The 22,358-nt window shown below is 40.1% G+C and overlaps 1 protein-coding gene and 1 long non-coding RNA gene across 3 annotated transcripts in view; one reads left to right on the top strand and one right to left on the bottom strand.

Moving 5' to 3' along the window:
• The window catches only part of LOC122549258 (septin-7), a 140,868-nt gene that overhangs the window by 62,098 nt on the left and 56,412 nt on the right, over positions 1–22,358 (top strand). For both annotated transcript variants that reach the window (XM_043688754.1, XM_043688753.1), the window contains exon 4: positions 19,160–19,266. In XM_043688754.1, coding sequence (XP_043544689.1) covers positions 19,160–19,266 — 107 coding nt within the window. The remainder of the gene's footprint in view (positions 1–19,159; positions 19,267–22,358) is intronic.
• LOC122549259 lies at positions 8,255–19,242 on the bottom strand. The gene is made up of 3 exons (XR_006311470.1): positions 19,158–19,242; positions 10,894–10,899; positions 8,255–8,268 (listed from the first exon to the last, which is right to left on the bottom strand). It is a non-coding gene; the product is annotated as an uncharacterized LOC122549259 (long non-coding RNA).

The following is a 22,358-nucleotide window of genomic DNA, read 5'->3' as shown; positions in this document are numbered from 1 at the left end:
GACAGCATTGCATTCGCTTTCTTAATCACGGGCTCAACCTGCATGTTTACCTTTAGAGAATCCTCAACTAGCACTCCCAGATCCCTCTGTACTTTGGCTTTACGAATTTTCTCACCGTTTAGAAAGTAGTCCATGCTTGTATTCTTTTTTCCAAAGTGCAAGACCTCGCATTTCCTCACATTTGAATTCCATCAGCCATTTCCTGGACCACTCTTCCAAACTGTCTATTTCCTTCTGCAGCCTCCCCACTTCCTCAGTACTACCTGCCTGTCCACCTAACTTTGTATTATTGGCATACTTTGCTAGAATGCCCCCAGTCCGTTCATCCAGATCATTAATATATAATGTGAACAGCTGCGGCGCCAACACTGAACCCTGCGGGACACCGCTTGTCACCGGCTGCCATTCCGAAAAAGAACCTTTTATCCCAACTCTCTGCCTTCTGTCAGACAGCCAATCCTCAATCCATACCAGTAGCTCACCTCGAACACCATGGGCCCTCACCTTGCTCAGCAGCCTCTTGTGTGGCACCTTATCAAAGGCCTTTTGGAAATCTAGGTAGACCACATCCACTGGGTTCCCTGGTCTAACCTACTTGTCACCTCTTCAAAGAACTCCAACAGGTTTGTCAGGTACGACCACCCCTTACTAAATTCATGTTGACTTGTTCTAATCCGACCCTGCTCTTCCAAGAATTTAGAAATTCTCCTACCTTCTCCCTGTAAACTTTGTTAGCCTTCCTCATCCTCATCCTGTCTACTTTTCTCTGAAATGCAATGATGTCCTCCACAAGACATCTGCGGCAATGAGTTTCAAGATTAACTACCCTTTGGCTGAAGAAATTCCTCCTCATCTCAGTTCTTAATGGATTGCCCTTCATTCTGAGGCTGTCTTGAATCCTAACTGCCCTATTTATGGATATACCTTCTCCATGAGCTATCTCGACCTCTGTTTTCTGTACATTTCAGGGAGATCCCACCTAGATCCTTTGAGTACAAACCAAGGGTCCTCAACATACAGAATACAGAAACACCCAATCATTTTGAAGAAACAATGCTTCTCTGTAATTCAGACACTGAGGGGATTATACTCCTTTGTGGTTTAACTGCTGGCTTGCATGAAAAGTTTTCATGTCCAAGTAGAACAGTTCAAGAATTTCCTGTAATCAACCAAATTGTTTCTGTAGTCTTGAACCCTGCTGTACAAACATACATTGACAAATTATCAGTCATCCAAGTATTGAGTGCCTGCATAGGCAGTTGCACGGGTACTGAAACTCGCCCAGAAAGTTAATCAGTCTCTTAATGACTCGCAAAAATGATCAAGTTCTGACTAAGTTTGTGCCAGTCATTAACAAGACACTTTTGTGTCAGCTGTAGAGATCTTGTCCTTGTGCCAAGTGGAATAAGTGGAAGCTGGGTATTTCTCTCCCCCCCACTCCCCAAAAAAAGGTGGTAAAATATAAAGCACAGATAAGCTACACAAGCAAAGGAATATTCCTCTCAAACCCAACACAAGACTAAAAGTAATCTCCATTCTCAAGAATATCTGCCAAACTTTACGCAACAAAATCCTGCAATTGTGATGCTCCACATTACACGTACAGTTTTCTGAATGTCAATGTGTAATGATCAAAGATTAAATAGGAATCTCTCTCGGGCCATTAATGTAATACTAAAGGGTTAACTGCACCATTTTTGGGCGAGAACGACAATCATGAAAGAATGCCAAATCACCCACACCTCAACAGACAGTCATTTGCTACTACTCCCCCTTGCTATTGTCAAGTTAAACTATTGTTCAATCGCTTCCATTCAGAAAATTGTTTGCATAACGATTCCCCAGGATTCGGCATTAGCATTTGCATCATCTGAGGATGATCTCATATGACCAACCTTTCGTTCCTGGGATCATTCTTGGGTACCTCCTCTGGACCCACTGCAAGACCAATACATCTATCCTTAAATATGTAGCCCAAAACTGCTCTCAATATTCTAAATGTGATCTGACCAAGTTGTTAGGCAGCCTAATCGGTACATCCCTGCTCTTTGAGCCGTCTTGAAATGACTTTGCCTTCCTGATTGCTAACTGAAACTGCATGTTAATCTTGAGAGAACCCTGAACTAAGACACCTCAGTAACTGCAAGTATTCTGTGTGTTTCAGTTTTTCACTTGGAAAAGTTTATTCCTTAATTTCAGTGATAGTTTGTCGTCTCATTTAATGATAACCTGATGTTTACAATTGTGCTATTTCCATTTTTCTAGGCATGCAGTTCGCATGGGGGTTGTGGTGAACTTGAAGTTTAAAGAAATTTGCATTAAACATGACTGTGTAACCAAGGAATGCATGATAGGTTTGGGTGCCCAGAAGAGAGAAGTGTTGGGTTTTGCAGGTTTAATATCTATTCATTGCATTCAAATCCTTCTTGCCTTTTCCAAAATTGCTTCAGTTCTAATTGCTTGAAGGTCAGACAATATTTGCATTAATAGTTCAGAAAGAGTCTCCAACTGAGAGCATGAATCTGGTATATGAACAGGTTGGATTGTACTCTGCATGGCACCTTCTCAGTGCTCATTCAAATGAATGCAATATACTGAAAATTTAAGTGTACAAACACAAGAGCTATTACCGCTTAAAAATTTGTGGGTTTGCAGTGTTTTGTTCAGCTTTAAGAATGTGTATGTTAATTGAAGTGTAATGTGTAATTTATGTCCATGAATTCTTAAAGATATTTCCATGTTTTGATGAAGGGGCCAGATGGTTTTGCTGACTTGTTAAACTCTATTCTAATTGCACTTAATGCCATGTACCATTATTTCATCCAGTTCAGTTATTAAAATATGTTTCTGCGGTAAGTTGCTGATGTAGTGTTGCAGTTGGCAACTAATTGCTGTAAAATTCTGTATTTGAGCATTGTTTTTATTTCAGATTTCCAGTATCCACATGTATTTTATTTTGTGTCTGAGATTCTGAGAAATGGCACCATAGTCCCATCAATTTATCACCTTTCAGCGACTTCATGCCTTTTATTACTTTTTCTATTATACTAGTTAGGCAACATTTGCACACTACAAAGTATCACTGAACAGAGAAATTCTTGTTCACAGCCTTTGGAGATGGGACTGAAACCTATTTAATTGCCATTGCTTGGAAGCATTGTTGAAATCAGGAATTTTAAAGATCCCTCATTAAATATTCTTGAGAACTGAATATTCATATCAGCAACACACTGCACCAGTGTATTTTAAAAATTGCTCCTGATGAAATAATTGCCAGAGATTTAAGCAGGAGCATTCTGATATAACTAAGTACTGCTTAGGCAGGAATGTAGTCACGGCCTTTTGAGACTGTCATATTCTGAGAAATGCATAGATATAAGTTATGTATCACAGTTCAACTTGTTGGAATGTTTTTCTAATCTATTTATGGCAATGTGGGTGTAAACTGCAAATGTTTCTAAAGCAGTATTACTCCAAGCACCAAGATTCTTGCACTAGGTTATATTTGCAAATGTTAGTTTATCTGAATGAACTGGGGTTATCAGGACTATAACTGCAATTTTGTCACCATATAAAATTAGACCAGCATAAAGTTTCATGTATTGGACCTCAATATGGAACAACAAACTAATCCAGAATAGTCTGTATGGATTTATTTCGGGAAGTTCATGTTTGACTACTTTTTTTTTGAGAAAGGAATTAGGAGTGTTGATGCAGTAATTGATTTGGTATGGTCTGCATGGACTTCAGTCAGGGCTTTGATAGGGTCCTTTGGTCAAGAAATTAAGAATCCATCATCCAAGATAAAATGGTGTGCTGGATCCAAAGGTTGGCAGTGAGGAAAGAAACAGGTGGTGATGGTAGGTGTTCCTGTAACTGGAAGTTTGCTTCCATTGGGGTTCCACAAGGCTTGGTATTGGGGCTCTTGCTGATTATGGTGTCTGTTCATGATTTGGATTTAAATGTAGAACAAATGATCGAGAAGTTTGGGGATGATGCAAAAATTACTAATATGGAAAATGATGAGCAAGATGGCTGTAAACTGCAGATGATGTCAGAATCTCAGTTGTTACAGCACAGGAGGAGCCTATTGGGCACATCGTACCTGCACCAGTTCTATTTCCTAGTGACCATCTGCTAATGTCTTCACATATTCCTATGCACCAGTTCTCTCCAAATAATCATCCGGTGCCTTTTTGAATGTCTCAAGAACATATCAACAGATGGGCCAAATAGATCATATGCCAAATGGAATTCGACTAGGAAAAGTGAAGGAGAGTTTGGAGAGAGCTGACAAGTCTGAATGTTAGGACTCTGACAAGCACTGAGGATCAGAGGGACCTTGATATGCCCATAGATCACTGAAAGTAGTAGGTCAGATAAATTGTGGTTAAGAAAACAAATGGGATACTTGCCTTTATTATCCAAGACACCAATCTAAGAGCAGGGAAGTAATGCTGATACTGTTTTTAAAAAGCTAGTTACTCCACAAGTGGAATACTGGGTGCAGTTCTGCTTACCATGTAAGAAGGAGGTGGTTGCACTACTTAGGTTGGAGTAGAGACTTATCAGGATACTACCCAGGCTGGAGGGTCTGGTATATGAGCAATGATTGGGTTGGCTGGGGTTGTTTTCCTTGAGACAAAGCAAGTTTGACAGGGGACCTAATAGAGCTGTATAAGATTGAGTGGTGTTGATTGGGTGGATAGGATGGCTCTTTATCCATAATTTAAGGGATCAAAAACCAGGTGGCATATATTCAAGGTAAGGAGTAAAATCTACGAGGGATTGTGGAGTGCTTTTTAAAAATAAATTGGTGCGTTCCTGACTCCTAACACCCCTATGTTAAAAAGTGGGTGCGTGAGAAATTTTCATAACCATTGAAGCAGTAGTTAGATATTCACCTGTTTTGGTGTAGCCTCCTGGGGTATGGACCAAAAGCAGGAAAATGAAGTGTAGTCAGATCCTCGACCAGTGTGGACCAAGTGGTTTCCTTGTTGTAAATGCCTGAATCTATTTATTTGGTCTCTGTGCCAGTAATGAGATTGCTGTTGCCATCCTTGTTAGAGCTTGGGTTGTAGATCACATGCAGGAATTCATATTCTTATAGGGGCAATGAATATAGACATTGAAATGAATAGAGATGAGCAAAAAAAATTGTCCTCCAATTCATGGTGATTCTGCTGATATTAAACCACACTTTGGATCATCAATAGTCTGTGTCAAAGTTGGTAGAACAAGTTCAGCTTAATCAGTTCTTTTTTAAAAAAAATTTTAATTTGAAAAAAATTTTCTTTACAAAATTAAATAATTAAAAGATAAGAAAATATAACAAAAACAGCTATAAACAATAAACCAACTATAGTACTATTCTACAAAAGAACTCACAGCTCCACTCATTCCACATCAATAAATCAGTAAATAACACCGCTCAGCATAACAAGACCTCCTATCTCAACCTTTGAGAGCATCAATTATTAAACCCACATTTGCTCAAAATTCTTCCTGTCAACACATTAAGCATATTAAACCAAGCCACCATGGCTAAACAAAAGCCCTAATTAAAATGGTGGTCAGATCTGCTTCCAAATAATTCAAAAAGGGCTGCCATGTCTTAGAAATATTGTCCATTTTCTGATGCACCATGTTTATAAGAAAGTCCAAAGGAATGTGTTCCATAATTAACTTAGGTCATCCTAACAGACCCAGGAGGTTCTCAGACACCCAGCACATCAGAATGTTCTTCCCTTGCATAAAAAGTGAAGATGCTAAAAAGCTTTTTTACAAGTACATCTCAGGGAGATAAGTTTGGTGAACCCAGGAAAAGAGAAACTGGGTCCACCTTTACTTTGGTCCCCAAGACCCTATCTATTATTGCTTCCACGGTGCTCCAGTACATATGGAGCCTGTGGCAGGACCACAAATAATGAATGAGGGCACGCATGCCACCACACACACACACATACCACCCCCCCACACACACAGCGCCACCCCCCCACCGCCACGACACAAATGATAGAGAGTACTCACTGAAAGAGTGCTCTGAGCCTGAAGCACCCTGTTTTCCATATCAGATCTATAACAGTCAGAAGCGTAGTCTCTCTTTTGGATAAAATCTCTGATCTGAAAAAAAAGGAAGAGGACCCTACTCGATAATCTATACTAACGAATTTTTGATCAAATGACGTCAGCATTTCTTCTTCAAATAGGTCACCCAAACAAGCGGCTCCCCTATCTGCCGAGGACTTAAACCCAGGATCCATTGTCCCTGGCCTGAAACCTGGCATACCAACTATGGGAGTATGGAAAGATGTTTTAGCCATATTACCCTCCATCTGTCTCATTGCCCTCCACGCTTTGACAATATTAATAACTATTGAATTGTTGCAATGTTCTGCAACTACCCTCATTTTGTCCAGAAACGCAGGTTAATAAAAAGACACGGCCTGGGAGGCCTCAATGTCCAACCTTATCGACACAGTCCTCACAGGACCAGTCACACTTAAAGGATAGAAGTGAGCTCAATTGATATCTTCTGACATCCGGGAGATCCACTCTTCCCAACCCCTGGGTCATTTGCAATTTTGTAAGCTTGATAAGGGGCCTCTTATAGTGCCAAATAAAAACGAAACCAACCATTTAATTGTCAAAATGTTTGTTTCGGAAAAAGCAAGGGAAGCATCTTCAGAGGGTATAATAAGCGAGGAAGAACATTAATTTTAATAAGAGCAACTCAACCTAGCCATGGTCTTGGAAGGGCCCCCATCTTTGGTCTTGTTTAATCTTGTCAAACAAACGATATGAGGCTTGAATAACTGATCAAAACTAGGGGTAACAGAGACGCTCAGATAAAGAGAGCCTCCTTGTGCCCACTTAAAGGGGAACCCACCTTCAACATCCAGTTTTCCCCAAAGACCCCCCATAGGCATAGCCTCCGATTTTGAAAAATTGTTTTGTAACCTGAGAAAAAGTCAAATGAGTTGATACATTTGTATCAAATTGGTCACAGAAACTGCCAGGTTTGAAAGAAAATTGAGAATATCATCTGCATATAATGTTATCTTATGCACCTTGGGGCGGCTATATTAGGATCCCCACGATCTCAAGGAAAGGAAGGAGCATTCCAAAGCTTGACACAGTGGAAATATTACAAAATTGCCTATTTCACAAATAGGATATTGTGGCAGCCAGATTGGGATAGCAAGTTTCCATAAATGAAAGTATAAATTATAGTTTAAACTCTCTTTTGATGAATTGGTTGAGGGATAAATAATAACCGATTTAAAAGGCAAATTATCCTGCTCTTGAAGCAGTGCATGGGATTTTTTATGATCTGAATGAATAATTCCACCTCTTATTTAAAGATGTCGCGTCCTATTGCACTGTAGTGTTTGCTGATGTTTTGTACTTTAAGCTCAACTTTAAATGGAGCTATTGCTGGAGCTAAGGATAAATGTATGATTATAAATGTTTGAGGAAATTTGGGAGCACATGCCCCACACTTGGCTTGCTTTGTTTTCGGCTACATACATGGTTCACACCTTGGTTAGTATGTATCTGGATGTAGATGCACTTGGGCACTGGGAACTACTGTGCAATATTGTGTTAACTTTGTCTGGAATTTACCCAAAATCTGTGTCTCACTTTGAAGGTCCTATGGTGTAAGGATGGAAATGCAAATTATTTATGGGATCTACCTTCGTTCTCTTTGGCACAATGGTGTAGCTAACCATTTGAAATGTGGTGAATAGTATTCTCATTGCTATAATGAGAACTTAAAACTGGAAATCCATTCTGTAAAATAGTTGGTTACTTGACTGGGATTACTATGTCACTTCTTTATCCTGTAAACACATGGTTCAGATATACTTGGTGTCTAGTAAAAATGAGAGTTCTGTTTGGACTAAAAATGGATGAGAATCCAGTACGCTTTGGTAATCTATTCCAGCGTTGTTTGTAAATCATTTATCAGACAGATACTGTTTTAGCATTGAATAAATTAAATAATTTTTAGAATGCATCTGTGTCATGGGTAGTTTGAACAATCTTGACTTCTGTGTGTCTTTGTAAATAAGAGTACATAACAAAATGAAGTCTCCCATGATTTCATTTCAAATAGTTTTCAGGGCATTATCTTACTGCTGCTTTTATTACTGGGAATACATCTAACACAATACAAACGTTCCACTCAAAAACAACATTGCTATGCTTCTGTTTTCTATCTTGTCTGTAGTGCTGCCCAACTGTTGATCAGGAAATTAAGTTGATCTATTATGACATTTTGCTTCTGAAATAATTCAAAACTAATAAGCAAAGGTGAAGTTAGACAAATCTCAAACAGAGCACATTAGCTAAACTGTGAAGATTTGTGCATTTGATTAATTTGATTCATCTTGAAAAGGTTTTAATCAATAACAATATCTTGTTCTAAGCAGCAGGTCACCAGCTTGCAAATGCTCATCTTCATTCTAGTAGATACTTTTAAACTTCTGTGATATATAATGGCTTATGTTTTTGATACCAGGCTCTAAATTATACAATCTTTGAAAATTTCAAATTGGTTCCAGACTTAATTTAAAAATCAAATACACAAAGTTTTATTTGTTTTTATTGGCTTAAATCTACGCTGCTGGTTCTGGCATTTTCTATGTAGTCATGTGACATGGTTCCTCTAATTTTGGAGGAACCCTTCAACGTACTCTGATAAATGTTCTCGTTTCTAAATTAAAGTATGTAATGTTCAAGTTTTATTGAAGGAAAACTGAAAATGCTGGAAGCACTCAAGTCAGACAGCATCTGTGGAGAGAGAAATCCTGATTATTTCAGGTTCTGATGAAGTAGTATTGGATTTCAAATTCTTTATTGTGCTAAAATTAACGGCACCAGTGCTGCTTCATATACTCTCACCTGGAACTGGACAAAACTGTCTCAATTTCTTTGTCACACCTCTTTTAATGATGCTACCTTCCACAAGGGTGCTTTCAATATGTCTTTTTCCTCAGCCAGGGACCCCAACCTGCTCCCCTGTTCTGAAAAGCCAATGTAGGAATGAAGTCCGCAATAATGTAACTCCCTCTATTTGCACTTCTGCTTTTCCTGCTTGTCTTCCCTCCTAAAATTGCAATAGGATTTCCCTTGTCTTCACTTTCTGCCTCACCAGCCCTCTTGTTCAAAAGATTGTCTTTTGTCAATTTCCTTCATGATGATGTCACCGAGCACATTTACTTCAGCTTTCTGAAGAGGCCATTTCTTCCATGGCACTCAATCCAATCATATCATATTCCCTGAATCACCCCATACTATCACGGGAAGTGCAGCATTTGCCTTTGACTGTTTCCCTCCTCCCCGTCCAAGGTCTTAAACTATCCATTTAGGTGAAGCTATGATTTAATTGTATCACTTTGAGTCCAGTCTACTGTATACAAATGGAGTCAACATGGTTCCTCTCTATACAGTCATCTTGAATTTGAAATGTTAATCTGTTTTTCTCTCTCCATTGACGTTACCAGACCTGACAAGTTTCACCAGTACTCAGCTGTTACTTCTCATCTCCTGTGCATTATGGAGACCAAATGCAGACTGAGTGACCACTTTTCAGAACTCCAGTGCTTAGTTACAAGAATGACCTCAACCTTCTAATTGCTTGTCATTTTAAGACACTATCTTGTTACTATGTCTACACTTTCTGTAGTCTGCAACATCTGAGTGAAGTCCAGGCAAGCTGAGGAAGATCATTACATTTGCCATTTGGCTGCATTTGTAATCCATGCAACTGCAGAGGGCACAGTTGAGTGATGCAGTAGCAAGGTATCTGCATCAAGAAACAGGAGCAATAAATTCAGTGTTTATCAAGCGTTTTAAATTAATTAGAAGTAAGTCAAATGCTAGACAGGAGAACCTTGTGCAGGATGGAGCTGCAAATGCAGTGAAGGATTCCTCTGTGTCATTGGCATCATGCATGTGTATTTGGGAGGGGTTTGTGCTGGTGTCTGGTTCTAGGCACACGAAGATATCAACACCAGTATGGTGGCAGGAAGTACTCCGTTTCTGTTTTCAAACTTGGCCACTTTCGGGATTCAGCATTGAGTTGAACAGCATCAGGCCTTGAACTTGGTCTCCCATTTTGTCCCTTCATCTCCATGACTCTGACAGCATCTGGTTTTCTTAGTTTTCTTGTCACAGAGCTGACCTATATTTTGCTGTTAACATCTGCTCTAGACAGATCTCTCTTCACTACAACCATTACTGTACTCAATTACTTTGGACCCATCTCTTTATACCCATTCTCGCTTTATTTGGCTTGTGTACTATGATGTACTCTGAAGATGAGTCACTGGATTTGCGTTGTTAACTCTGTTTCTCTTTTTGGATGTTGCCAGACCCACTGTGTTTCTCCACTTCATTGATTTATCTATTATTAAGCAATTCTGATCATGGCCTCCTAAAAACGTAACATTCTGATTCACTTAGATTCCTAAAACATGCAAATGATTAGGGATGAAGGATAAGATTTTAAAAATTCAGATATGGATGTTGATGACAAAGCTGACATTATCCTCTGGTGATTATCAAAGTGGAATACCAACTGTTTTTGATTATTACAATTGTCAGTGGTAATGTTGCTACCTATGAGCCAGGAGACCTTGAATGAAGTCCCATTTTCTCCAGAGTTGTGATATAACACGTTTGAACAGATTGCTTAGAAAATCTTTGATCTGATCAGATAATTTCAACAACTTTTGCGCTAGTGGGCTTCGAATGAATCGAAGTCTGTGTCTTGTTCTTTAACTGAAAGTGGCACGCAGCAACTCATTGTGGCAAACTGCTATCGGTGATGTCAACCTACTTTGAATTCTGAATGTATTTATGTTGTACCACTTGGAATGTAGCAACTGTTGTCTGGAATCAGTAAAGGATTCTTGGATTATAAAGTTAAAAATCTCACAACGTCAGGTTATAGTCTAACAGGTTTTTTTAAAAATTATTTTTAGATTTTAGATTCCCTGCAGTGTGGAAACAGGCCCTTCGGCCCAACAAGTCCACCTGGAATCAGTAAAGGATTCTTGGATTATAAAGTTAAAAATCTCACAACGTCAGGTTATAGTCTAACAGGTTTTTTTAAAATTATTTTTAGATTTTAGATTCCCTGCAGTGTGGAAACAGGCCACACCGACCCTCCGAAGAGTAACCCAGCCAGTCCCATTTCCCTCTGGCTAATCCACCTAACACTATGGGCAATTTAGCATGGCCAATTCACCTGATCTGCACGTGTTTGGACTGGTGGGAGGAAGACACAGGGAGAATGTGTAAACTCCACACAGTCACTCAAGGCTGGAATCGATCGTGGGACTCTGGTGCTGAGAGGCAGCAGTGCTAACCACTGAGCCACCATGTTTACTTGGAGGCACTAGCTTTCAAAGCGCTGCTGCTGCTACTTCAGATGGTTGTGAAGCAGGATCATAAGACAGAATTTCCAGAAAAAGATTAGTGTCTTGCACCTGAAATGATTTGTTGAACAAACCTAGATTGCTGTTAAGTCTTTTTGGTTCTTTAATATGTAAATTCCAGAATTACTTTCAAGTCCCATTCTTTTAAGTCAATTTCTGAAGTGTAATTTACAAAATATTACATGCATTGGCTGCCTATAGGTTATGTATTTTTTGAACAGAATAGAATGTATCTGCAAATATAAATTTACCCCATAAACCCCTCTGCGTGCACGTGCAGGAGAGAGTGAGTGCATGTGAGAGAGAGTGCTTGTGTGTGTACAGGTTTGGGAAAATGAGTTTGTGATGGAGTATAAACCTGTGTGTGTGTCTGTGTGTGTGTCTGTGTGTGTGTCTGTGTGTGTGTCTGTGTGTGTGTGAAGGATGTATGTGTGCACGTATGAGAGAGAACTTGTGTATAAGAGGGGGGTCTGCATGTGAGAGTTTGTTCACCCCAGTCTAACACGGACTCCTCCAAATCTTGGATTGTAAGATTAATTTCACCCTTAAAAAAATAGAAGCAGTTCATCTGAAGATGACTATCAGCCAAGTCTGACTTCACTGGGTATCAAAACAACGGTATATTTTGTCCAGTAACAGCAGTGTCCGTCTGTGTTTGGAAACAATTGATTGATTCCAGAAGTTAATTTCTGCTGTGAAACATCTCCCCACTAGTAGAGCATGAGTTGTAAACCATGCTCCTGCCTGGAGTACTGAGTACTGAATTAGTAATTGTGTTAAAGTTGGCATTTAACTTGGTTAATTCTCCAAGTACTTTTGGATCTCTGACAAAGAGTTTCGTACTTGTATAGTACTTCTTACATTCCAACGTATTTTATTGAAAAATGTGAAGCCAATTTGTCTGCTGCAAACTCCCAACAGTTTCTCGCAGTAATAGGAATTGAGATAAACTGTTGTAATGAAGCTGGTAAAGAATAGTTATTGTATCAGGACACTGGGATAGTTCCCCACTATTGCAATGATGCCATGGAATTCTTGCATCCAACTAAGATGGCAAATGGGACCTCTGAAGTCCCGGTCTGTTATCAAACATCTCAATAAAAATGCATGCATATGGATGATATTGCAACTCAGTTACATTAGTTGATTAAAGAGCCAATTTGGAGAAGAAATTAGCATGGTTATGCCTTGCATCAGTATCCATAAACATAAAAGGGGTAGCCATAGGTACCTGCACGGGGCCCTAGCAATGCCTGTCTCTTTGTTGGTTACGTGGAACAGTCCATCTTCCGCAGTTACACCGCCACCATTCCCCACCTTTTCCTCTGTGACATTGATGACTGTATCGGTGCCACTTCGTGCTCCCACAAGGAGGTTGAACAGTAAATCAACTTCACCAACACATTGCACCCTGACCTCAAATTCACCTGGACCATCTTGAATACCTCCCCTTCCCTTCCTGGATCTCTCCAGCTCCATCAATGGAGACCAACTCAACGCAGACGTCTTCTGCAAACCCACTGACTTCCACAGCCAGCTGGACTACACCTCTTCCCACCCTGCCTTCTGCAAAAACATTATCCCTTATTCCCAATTCCTCCACCTCTGCTGCATCTACTCCCAGGTGGACCAGTCCACCACAGGACCTACAAACTGACACCACCGCCAGGGATATATTTCCCTGCCCACCCCATCTGCGTTCTGAAGACCATTCCCTCCCTCTTGTCAGGCCCATACCCCACTGACCCACCCTCTCCTCTCGGCACCTTCCCCTGCCACCACAGTAATTGTAAAATTTGTGGCCAACGCCGTTCTTCTTCCTCCTCCTCCCCATCCCCCCAACCCCATCCAAGGCCCCAAAGGAGCCTTCCACATCGATCAGAGTTTTGTCTGCACTTCCACATATGTCATTTACTGTATCCGTTGCTCCTGTTGTAGTCTCCTCGACATTGAGGAGATGGGATGCCTACTGGCAGAATGCTTCAGAGAACATCTCCAGGATACCTGCACCAACCAACCACACCACCCTCTGGCTGAATACTTCATCTCCGCTAAGGACATGCAGGTCCTGGGCCGCCTCCATCGCCACACCTTAACCACCCGATGCTTGGATGAAGAATGCCTCATCTTCTGCCTTGGGACCCTCCAGTCTCATGGCATCAATGTGGGTTTCACCAGCTTCCTGATTTCTCCTCCCCCACCATCCCAAATCCAACCTTCCAACTCTACATACCCTCATGACCTGTCCTACATGTCCAACTGTCCATCTTCCTTCCCACCTATTTGCTGCACCCTCCTCTTGGACCTATCACCATTACCCCCACTTTCATCTACCTATCGCATACTCAGACACACACCATCCCGCCCATTTATCTCTCCACTCCCTTGGTTCACAAGCCTCATTCCTGATGAAGGGCTTATGCCTAAACGTCGGTTTCTCCTGCTTGGATGCTGCCTGACCTGCTGTGTTTTTCCAGCACCACGCGCTCAACTCTGATCTCTAGCATCACCAATCCTCACTTTCTCCATAACATTCTGTTTGTGTTAAATCTTGAAGCAAGGTGTCTATGAACTCCAACTTGCGTGCAACACATTGTACATAACTTGTTTGATACTTGTGCCACACTCCCTTTCCGGCAGAAGGACCTCCAATTAACTTATTTCTATTCTGCAACACTCACCCTAAATCTCCAAGTAAATAGGAAAATATATTGCAGCTGTCAGTGATATCCTAATTGGAAAAGTAAGATTTTTAAGACTTTTAGAAGCTAATACACAAGATCATGATTCTGGTAATGGGTTGAAGCTTAGGTTCCGCGATTTTAAGTTAATTGAATTTAGTTTGTTTAGTTGAGTGTAATTCTGAGCTTTCTTTGTTATTTTATTACTTGGAGGTTGGAAAGACAGGACTTTTTGAACATGCAATGGACATAGCAGAATAGAGCTGAGAAGATGGTCCTGATCAGACTTGAGACTGTGAGAATACCACATTCATTTGATGAAATCATTGTCTGAGCTAACACTTTTTTATCAGATTTGTGGTATGTGCAAATTTGAGCATGATGTTGAAGAAAGTAGCTGATCATTTTGTTTCTGTAGTTTGGCTTGGTTGTTTGTAACGTGATAATTGAATGTCAGCATTCCTCACTATTTTAGGATTTTATGTGCAGTTGTAATGTCTTAACCTCTGGGCCAGAACATTGAGATTTGTGTCAGACCTTCCCCAGAGCTGTCATTATTTTTCGTTAATCTGTTTGGTTATGTAATTTTTTCGTCACCATACTGGCTTCTCTTTGAACTAATGAGCAATTATAATTCAGTTGCACGATATCAAAAAAAATTACATTTTCTTTCTCCCCGCCAATTAAAATGGCATTTAATGTAGAAGTTGAAAGAATTATTTTCTTGTATATGTGCAATTTTAAAGCTCAACACAGACAGGAAGGCATAAACTTCCGTCTCCCAAACTCTTTGTGGAGAAAAATGAACTGTTTGTATCCTAGATTTTATGGATGTATTGAAAATATTTTGTGAAAGCTTTGCAGACCTCCAGCCGTGATATTATGATTGGTCATGACTGTAGAAATCAGACCGGCATTGGTATGTTCAATAATGATTTTGCAATACGTAATGTTTGTTGTGACTGCTGTTCCATAATGTACTTGTGAAAGGCAGTCGCTGTTAGAGTGTAGTGAACATAGCAACCAATTTGTGTCTATGAAGATCTAACAGAGCAATTAAATAAATGATCAGGTCTCCAGTTGTGCTGTTTAGTTTATTAATCTAGTTTTCTTATTAGTCTGTTCAGAGATGTTATTGCCTCTGGAGCAGGTGGGACTTGGACCTGGGCCTCCTGGACCAGGGGTAGGGCCTCTGCCACTGTGTCACAAGAGGGATCCTTGTTTTTGTTGTTTGGATGAGGGATAATTAGACACTCCTTGATGATTTAATTGATGTTGAGGGATCACTTACATCTGTCACTGCAGCACTCAGTACCATTTGGAATATTGGCTTAGATTATATGCGGTAGACTCTGGAGTAGAGTTTTATACCAAAACCTATGTATCAGAGGTGATCACATGATCATTGAAACATGGCTGACTCCAAATTTTTTGCAGACTTGCTCTAAAAAAAGACTCATGCTGCAGAAGAAATGTAAAGCATTGGGCATAATTCTTAATCATAAATGTCAGAGTTGAGGGTTTTTGAGCTCTGGAAAATCTTGTCTACCAAACATCATTTCACAGGTTAGGACATGTCTTTCAAGTATGTCATAATTTGATGAGAACTTGCACTGAATAAACTTCAAGTGATATTATGTAACATAGAAGTACATGGAATATATGGCATAGAAACCAGCCATTTGACCCAGTTGGTGTTGCACGAGGTTCCTCAGGCTTTAGCTCAGCCTTTTGTCATACTTGCTCTTTTATCTTTCCCATCTTTAGCTTTGAACAGACTATGTATACCTTATTTTCTTTGTGACAATATTTTGGCAGTCAATCTGCTAAATCTTTTTATGGTTAGTTTGAGTTGCTTTGTAGGAGGCGCCGTCATAGTAATATGACTAGTTGAGGAATGCGGAGGTGCAGCTAATTCCCTGTGAACATGGGTTCACATTGGTTGAATGGTTGATTTGTGCTGTTCGTGGAGTCATAGATGTACAGCACGGAAACAGACCCTTCAGTTCAACTCGTCCATGCTGACCAGATATCCCAACCCAATCTAATCCCATTTGCCAGCACTTAGCCCATATCCCCCTCAACACTTCCTGTTCATATACACATCCAGACACATTTTAAATATTGCGTTGTAGTAGTCTCCACCACTTCCTCTGGCAGCTAATTCCATACACTCATCATTTTCTGCGTGAAAACATTGCCCCTTAGGTCCCTTTTTATATCTTTCCCCTCTCACCCTAAACCTATGCTATCTAGTTCTGGACTCCCCCACCCTAGGGAAGAGACTTTGTCTATTTATCCTATCTATGCCCCTCATGGTTTTATAAACCTCTAGAAGGTCTCCCCTCAGCCTTCAACACTCCATGGAAAACAGCTCCAGTGTATTCAACCTCTCCCTTTAGCTCAAATCTTTCAACCCTGGCAAAATGCTTGTAAATCTCTTCTGAACCCTTTCAAGTTTCACAACATCCTTCCAATAGGAAGGAGACCAGAATTGCGTGCACTATTCCAAAAGTGGCCTAACCAATGTCCTGTACAGCTGCAACATGACCTCCCAGCCCCCATACTCTGTGCTCTGACCAACAAAGGAAAGCATACCAAACGCTGCCTTCACTATCTTATCCACCTTCGACTTTACTTTCAAGGAGCTGTGAACCTGCACTCCAAGGTCTCTTTGTTCAGCAACACTTCCTCGGACTTACCATTAAATTCTGCTAAGATTTGCTTTCCCAAAATGCAGCACCTGTCATTTATCTAAATTAAACTCCATCTACCACTCCTCAGCCCATTGGCCCATCTGATCAAGATCCACTTGTAATTTGAGGTAGCCTTCTTTGCTGTCCACTACACCTCCAATTTTGGTGTAATCTGCAAATCTACTAACTATACCTCCTATGCTGAGATCCAAATCATTTGTATAAATGACGAAAAGTAGTGGACCTGATCCTTGTGGCACTCCACTGGTCACAGGCCTCCAGTCTGAAAAACAACCCTTCCGCCATCACCCTCTGTCTTCTACCTTCGAGCCAGCTCTGGATCCAAATGGCTAGTTCTCCCTGTATTCAATGAAATCTAACCTTGCTAACCAGTCTCCCATGGGGAACCTTGTCGAACACCTTACTGAAGTCCATATAGAGCACGTCCATCAATCCTCTTTGCTCCTTTTTCAAAAAAACTCAATCAAGTTCATGAGACATGATTTCCCACGCACAAAGCCATGTTGATTGGCCCTAATCAGTCCTTGCTTTTCCAAAACGTGTAAATCCTGTCCCTCAGGATTCACTCGGCAACAGCTTGCCCACCACTGACATTGGGCTCACGGCTCTATAGTTCCCTGGCTTGTCCTTACCACCTTTCTTAAATAATGGTACCATGTTAGCCAACCTGCAGTCTTCTGGCACCTCACCTGTGACTGTTGATGACACAAATTTCTTTTGTGGTCCGGACATAATTGGGAAATTTGCCGTGTTATCGAGGAGTTGTCGGATGGCTAAGCTAGTTCTGGAGCATTAATGTTGCGCCTGTTGCCAGCATCTCTATGCTTCGCAGTATCAGTGATTGTGGACTTTTCATTCAAAGAAGATTGTATCTCATTTGGGTTGTGCCAGTGCCACACACCCAACCCAACCTCCTGAGAACCAGTGTCTCAAAATGCGCAAAGCTGAAATCGAAGTGGGGTTGATATGATTGTCTTTGACACCAAAGCTGCATTTGGCAGAGCATAGCATCAAGGAGCTCTCTGAAAATTGAACTCGTTGGGAATTAGGGTTGAGTTGGGGTGATGTTGGGTTTGATTGTTGGAAGCCCATCATCCCAGCCCCAAGTCATCAGTGTTGGAATTCCTCCAAGTAGTTTGCTGGACCCAAGAAGTTTTGACTGCTTCATCAATGACCTGTCTTTCATCATGAAATCAGTAGTGGGCATGTTTGGGTGTACTGAGTGGGAAACATTTTTGCTATGAAGAGAGATTGGACAGGTTCAGACGAAGGGTCACTCGGCCTGAAACGTTAACCCTGATTTCTCTCCCCAGATGCTGTCAGACCTGAGCTTTTCTAGCAATTTGTTTTTATTTCTGGATAGGTTCAGGTTTTGGAAGGCTGAGAGGGAACCTGATTGAGGCTATAACATACGGGGACATGGACAGTTGTGTAGAAAGCAGCTGTTCCCCTTAGTTGAAGAATCTGTAATGAGGCGAGTTTATTCTAGCAATTACCAATTTCACTTTCTTTGTTTTAGTTTGAAGATAATTAATTGAAGTAAGGCATGAATGAAAACAATCGAGCTTTGGCAAGAGTTAGACAAGTTGGGAAAGCGTTCTGGCAATTTTGTTGCTCACATTGGGCAGATAATTAGCATTTTGAGCCATTTCTTACTGCACAAAGCCTTTGCTGCCTTCCTTGCATCATACTTTTTTTTTCCCTTGGGTTGTTAATAGCTTGCATTGTTAAGGGCAACCCAGAGAACTTTGGAGATTAAGTTTAAATGGACATTGCATAGTTAGAGCTGCTTAAGGAGTTGAGCAGAATCTGAAACATTGTGGGACAGAAGCATTTTTTAGGCATTTGAAGTCCGGGAAAGAGGCATGGCAAAAGAGCTTTATTTTAAGGAATTCTGGAGGATTAGGAAAAGCTCTGAAAAGAGGTACTGCCAATCTAGTACCAAGTGGTGACTGAGGGATAGTCAGTCTCATGAGATCCAGAAGTTTTCAAGCTGCATGGTAGCTCAAATCATTGATCCACTTTTAATCTACCTGTGGAGGATTATGTTTTTAAAGATGGTGAGGAATTCTAATCCATTTTTAAAAAAAGACAAAAATGCCGTTTATTCTGTGGATGGTTTTAAGTAATCTATTAAATTGATCATTTATTCTGAGTATAAATCTGGCAAATCTTCAGTAATCACTAGCTCTATTTGAACTCATTTAAAGAATTCAGAGGTAAGAGGATCAAACTTAAAACTGAAGGCAATGCAAATCATTTAACATGAATTATTTTGTCCCTAAACCTTTTCTTGAAACTGTTTGTGTTACAGGTGAGTCAGGACTAGGAAAGTCGACGCTCATCAACTCTTTGTTTCTGACAGACTTGTATTCATCAGACTACCCAGGGCCGTCGCATAGGATCAAAAAAACAGTAATGGTATGTCCTCATTCTGCAAGTCGTCTGTCTGTTAATCTTCACATTCTAAAAATGTTTCAAGTAACTTTGGACTGAAGCATTTCAAATGAGTTTAATTTTCAGTGATCGGTTAAAAAAACATTTTTTGACAGGTGCACATTATGAAGGATGGAAAAGTTTGCTTGTGGGCTGGTCAGCTTTTTTTTAATGAACTGAAATTTGTCAGCAATTGAGAAGACACTGAGAATCTGCAGATTAAATGACTAAAAACTACGCCACTCTAGGATCTTGGTGTTGTAAAGATCGATGATGGGTATATTTAGAATGGTGTCAATTCTTCCACTAAAAGATTATTGAAATTAACTTTTGTTTTGTTGACTTAGACTTATAACAGTTAAGTTAGCCTGGCAGCAATCCAGTTCTGAATTTGAATGAAGATACTAACATAAATTCAAATTCCATTTGGCCTTTTTGAGACAAAGAGTGAGTGCCAAGACCAAAACAATGTAATGCTTATGTTGAAGATGTATCTCCAGTTGGAATGTCTAGAACAGGGGACACAATTGGAAAAATTAAGGAGAATGTCAATTTGGTTTGAGGTGTGAAATCTCTGTATTCACAGGGTTATGCACATCAGAAATCTCGACTCTGGAGGGCTGTGGAACCTCAGCCTTTGAGTATATTTAAGGTAGAATTTGTTAGATTTCCGATTTTGAACGATGTAGAGACATATGGGTGGGTTAGGTGGAAGGCATTGAAGATCAGCCAGAATCTTATTGAATGATGCAGCAGAATCTGGCTGAATAATCCACTCCTGTTCCTTTGTATTTTTAAACAAAGCAGGAAATGCCGGAAATGGATGAGGTTGTATCTGAAATTAGTGAATTAGTTAACATTTCAGGTCAGTAATGTTTGACCAGAACTAGAGACTTAACAGCTTGCTAGCATTATGCAGACAAAGAATGTGATGTGGGCTGTAGATAGAGAATCAACAAAAAAAAACTGATAAATTAAAGGATTGGGGCTGGATTTCTTTGTTTAAAGTCCATCATTAAACGGAAGACAGAAGAAAAGAAGAACTTATTCTGAGGAGAATGAATCTGTGAAACTTTTTTTACCACCGAAGGCTGGGTCATTAATTCTTTTCAGTGCTTAAAGCAACACATTTTTAAACAGTAAAGGAATTGAGGGTTGTTGGGGGGGAAACAGAAAGTTACATTGAAGATTATCAGATTAGCTATGATCTCAATGGCAGAATGGACTCAATGAGCTGAAAAGCTGAATGTTGCTCCTATGTCTTATGGTGTCATGCAGATTTTATTTCACATTTTCAGTATTTTGTTTTCGTACTGCATGTTGAAGCTCCTGGTGGTGTGAACTTTTGCCTGATTTTCTTGTTCTCCAATGTTCTCAAAATATTTGATTGAGGAAAGGTCACTAGACCCATAACGTTTAGTGTGATTTTTCTCCACAGATGCTGTCAAATGTGCTGAGCTTTTCTAGCAATTTCTGTTTTCATTTTATTTCTGGCATCTGCAGTACTTTCAATTTTTATCAAAATACTTGATTGCTGCAGGCTGTCTAAGACTCTTAGTATCTTTCATATTTGTTTTTTGTGTTTTCAAGGGACAGAGCCCTCATGCCAGGCATTGCCTCATTGTGCACATTACTGCCACCATCTTCTGTTTTGCATAGGTTAGTTTCAGCCAACAAAGACATTGTTTATATTGTAGTTACTTATTCAAAATCCTGTGGTATTATTGGTAAATATGGGATTTTCAGCTTTAAAAATAAATCTATTTTAAAAATTACGTAACAAAGAATATTTGAAAAGCAACTTTTCAAGTCTGCACCCTCTTCAAAAACAGGAGCACTTAAATTTGGCCTGTCGGTTTTTTTTTTGATGCTTTGTAAGTCATAACCGTTTGAGTAGCATACTGTCATGGAAATTATCGCTCTCAATTTAGAAAACGTTTTCATCCTAATTTCATGAGGCAGTGTAGTTTTTCTCACTCTTAGCAGTGTAAGTGTTTGCTATTTGATTTGATTCCAGCCCTGGATGACTGCCCTGTGTGGAGTTTGCTTGTCCTTCCAGTGTCTGCATGGGTTTCCACAGGGTGCTCAGACTTCCTCCCACAGTCAAAGATGTGACGGTTGTTTGGCCGTGCTGAAGTTGTCCGTCTTGTCAGGAATGTTTTAAGCGATGTGGATTAGCCATGGTAAATGTAGGGTCACAGAGATGCGGTCTAGGTGAGATGATTTTTTGGAGAATAGGTATGGGTTTGATGGGGCAAATGGCATCTTTCCACGCTGTAGGGGTCTCTGATTCCAAGAGAGGTGATAGAACTGTAGTGGCAGTACTCTAAAAGTCTCCTCATGCCAGCAATACGTGGCAGAATGAATTAATTCAAACATTAGAAGCTTGTAGTTTTGAAGGGACATTTAAGCTTCATTTGGTAACTACTTCCAAAGGGGTGTTATTTTAGTGTGATCAGGGTTAGAAATGTGAAATCCTGTTCTATCATCAGTTTTTTTTTCCTTATAACTTGTTCTACATTACAAGTATTAAGTGTGGGTGAAACTATCTGTGAGGGCCATTCCTTGTTACTTAAATGTCACTGAGGTGGCTTTAGCTAGTGTCATGCTTTAAAGTCTCCATTTACTTGTAAACTAAGTATGTAGAAGTACAGTGCATTTTCTTTACCATACGCATATTATAAAAGGGATCAGGATGTACCTCTTCACCAAAATTTCAGATCTAAACGGAGTACTATATAGGGCATCAACCTTGATTTTTGTGCTGAGGCCCAACAATGTGATTTGAATCAACAGCCTTGAGACTGAGGTGAGGGGGTCACTACTTGGACCATGACTAACAGATAAACCAGTTGGAAAAACAATGCTCTCGGATTCCTTCTGTATGGATGCTGGCATATAGATTTAGGATTTCATCAAGTGATCAGAAATGCTCATTATATGCTTGCTGATGAACCTAAATATTGTGATGGATTTGATTCCACTAAGAATGAACTCCACTGTAATGCTCCAAGAATAAACAGAACTTATCTGTCTAGAAACAATTGCTGGTTTCTGTGACAGCCAGACATGGCAGT

This window comes from Chiloscyllium plagiosum, chromosome 4, assembly GCF_004010195.1.
Source record: "Chiloscyllium plagiosum isolate BGI_BamShark_2017 chromosome 4, ASM401019v2, whole genome shotgun sequence".
In the NCBI taxonomy this organism is placed as follows: domain Eukaryota; kingdom Metazoa; phylum Chordata; class Chondrichthyes; order Orectolobiformes; family Hemiscylliidae; genus Chiloscyllium; species Chiloscyllium plagiosum.
Note: the sequence above shows the minus strand (reverse complement) of the source record. Positions and strands in the feature narration are given on the sequence as shown.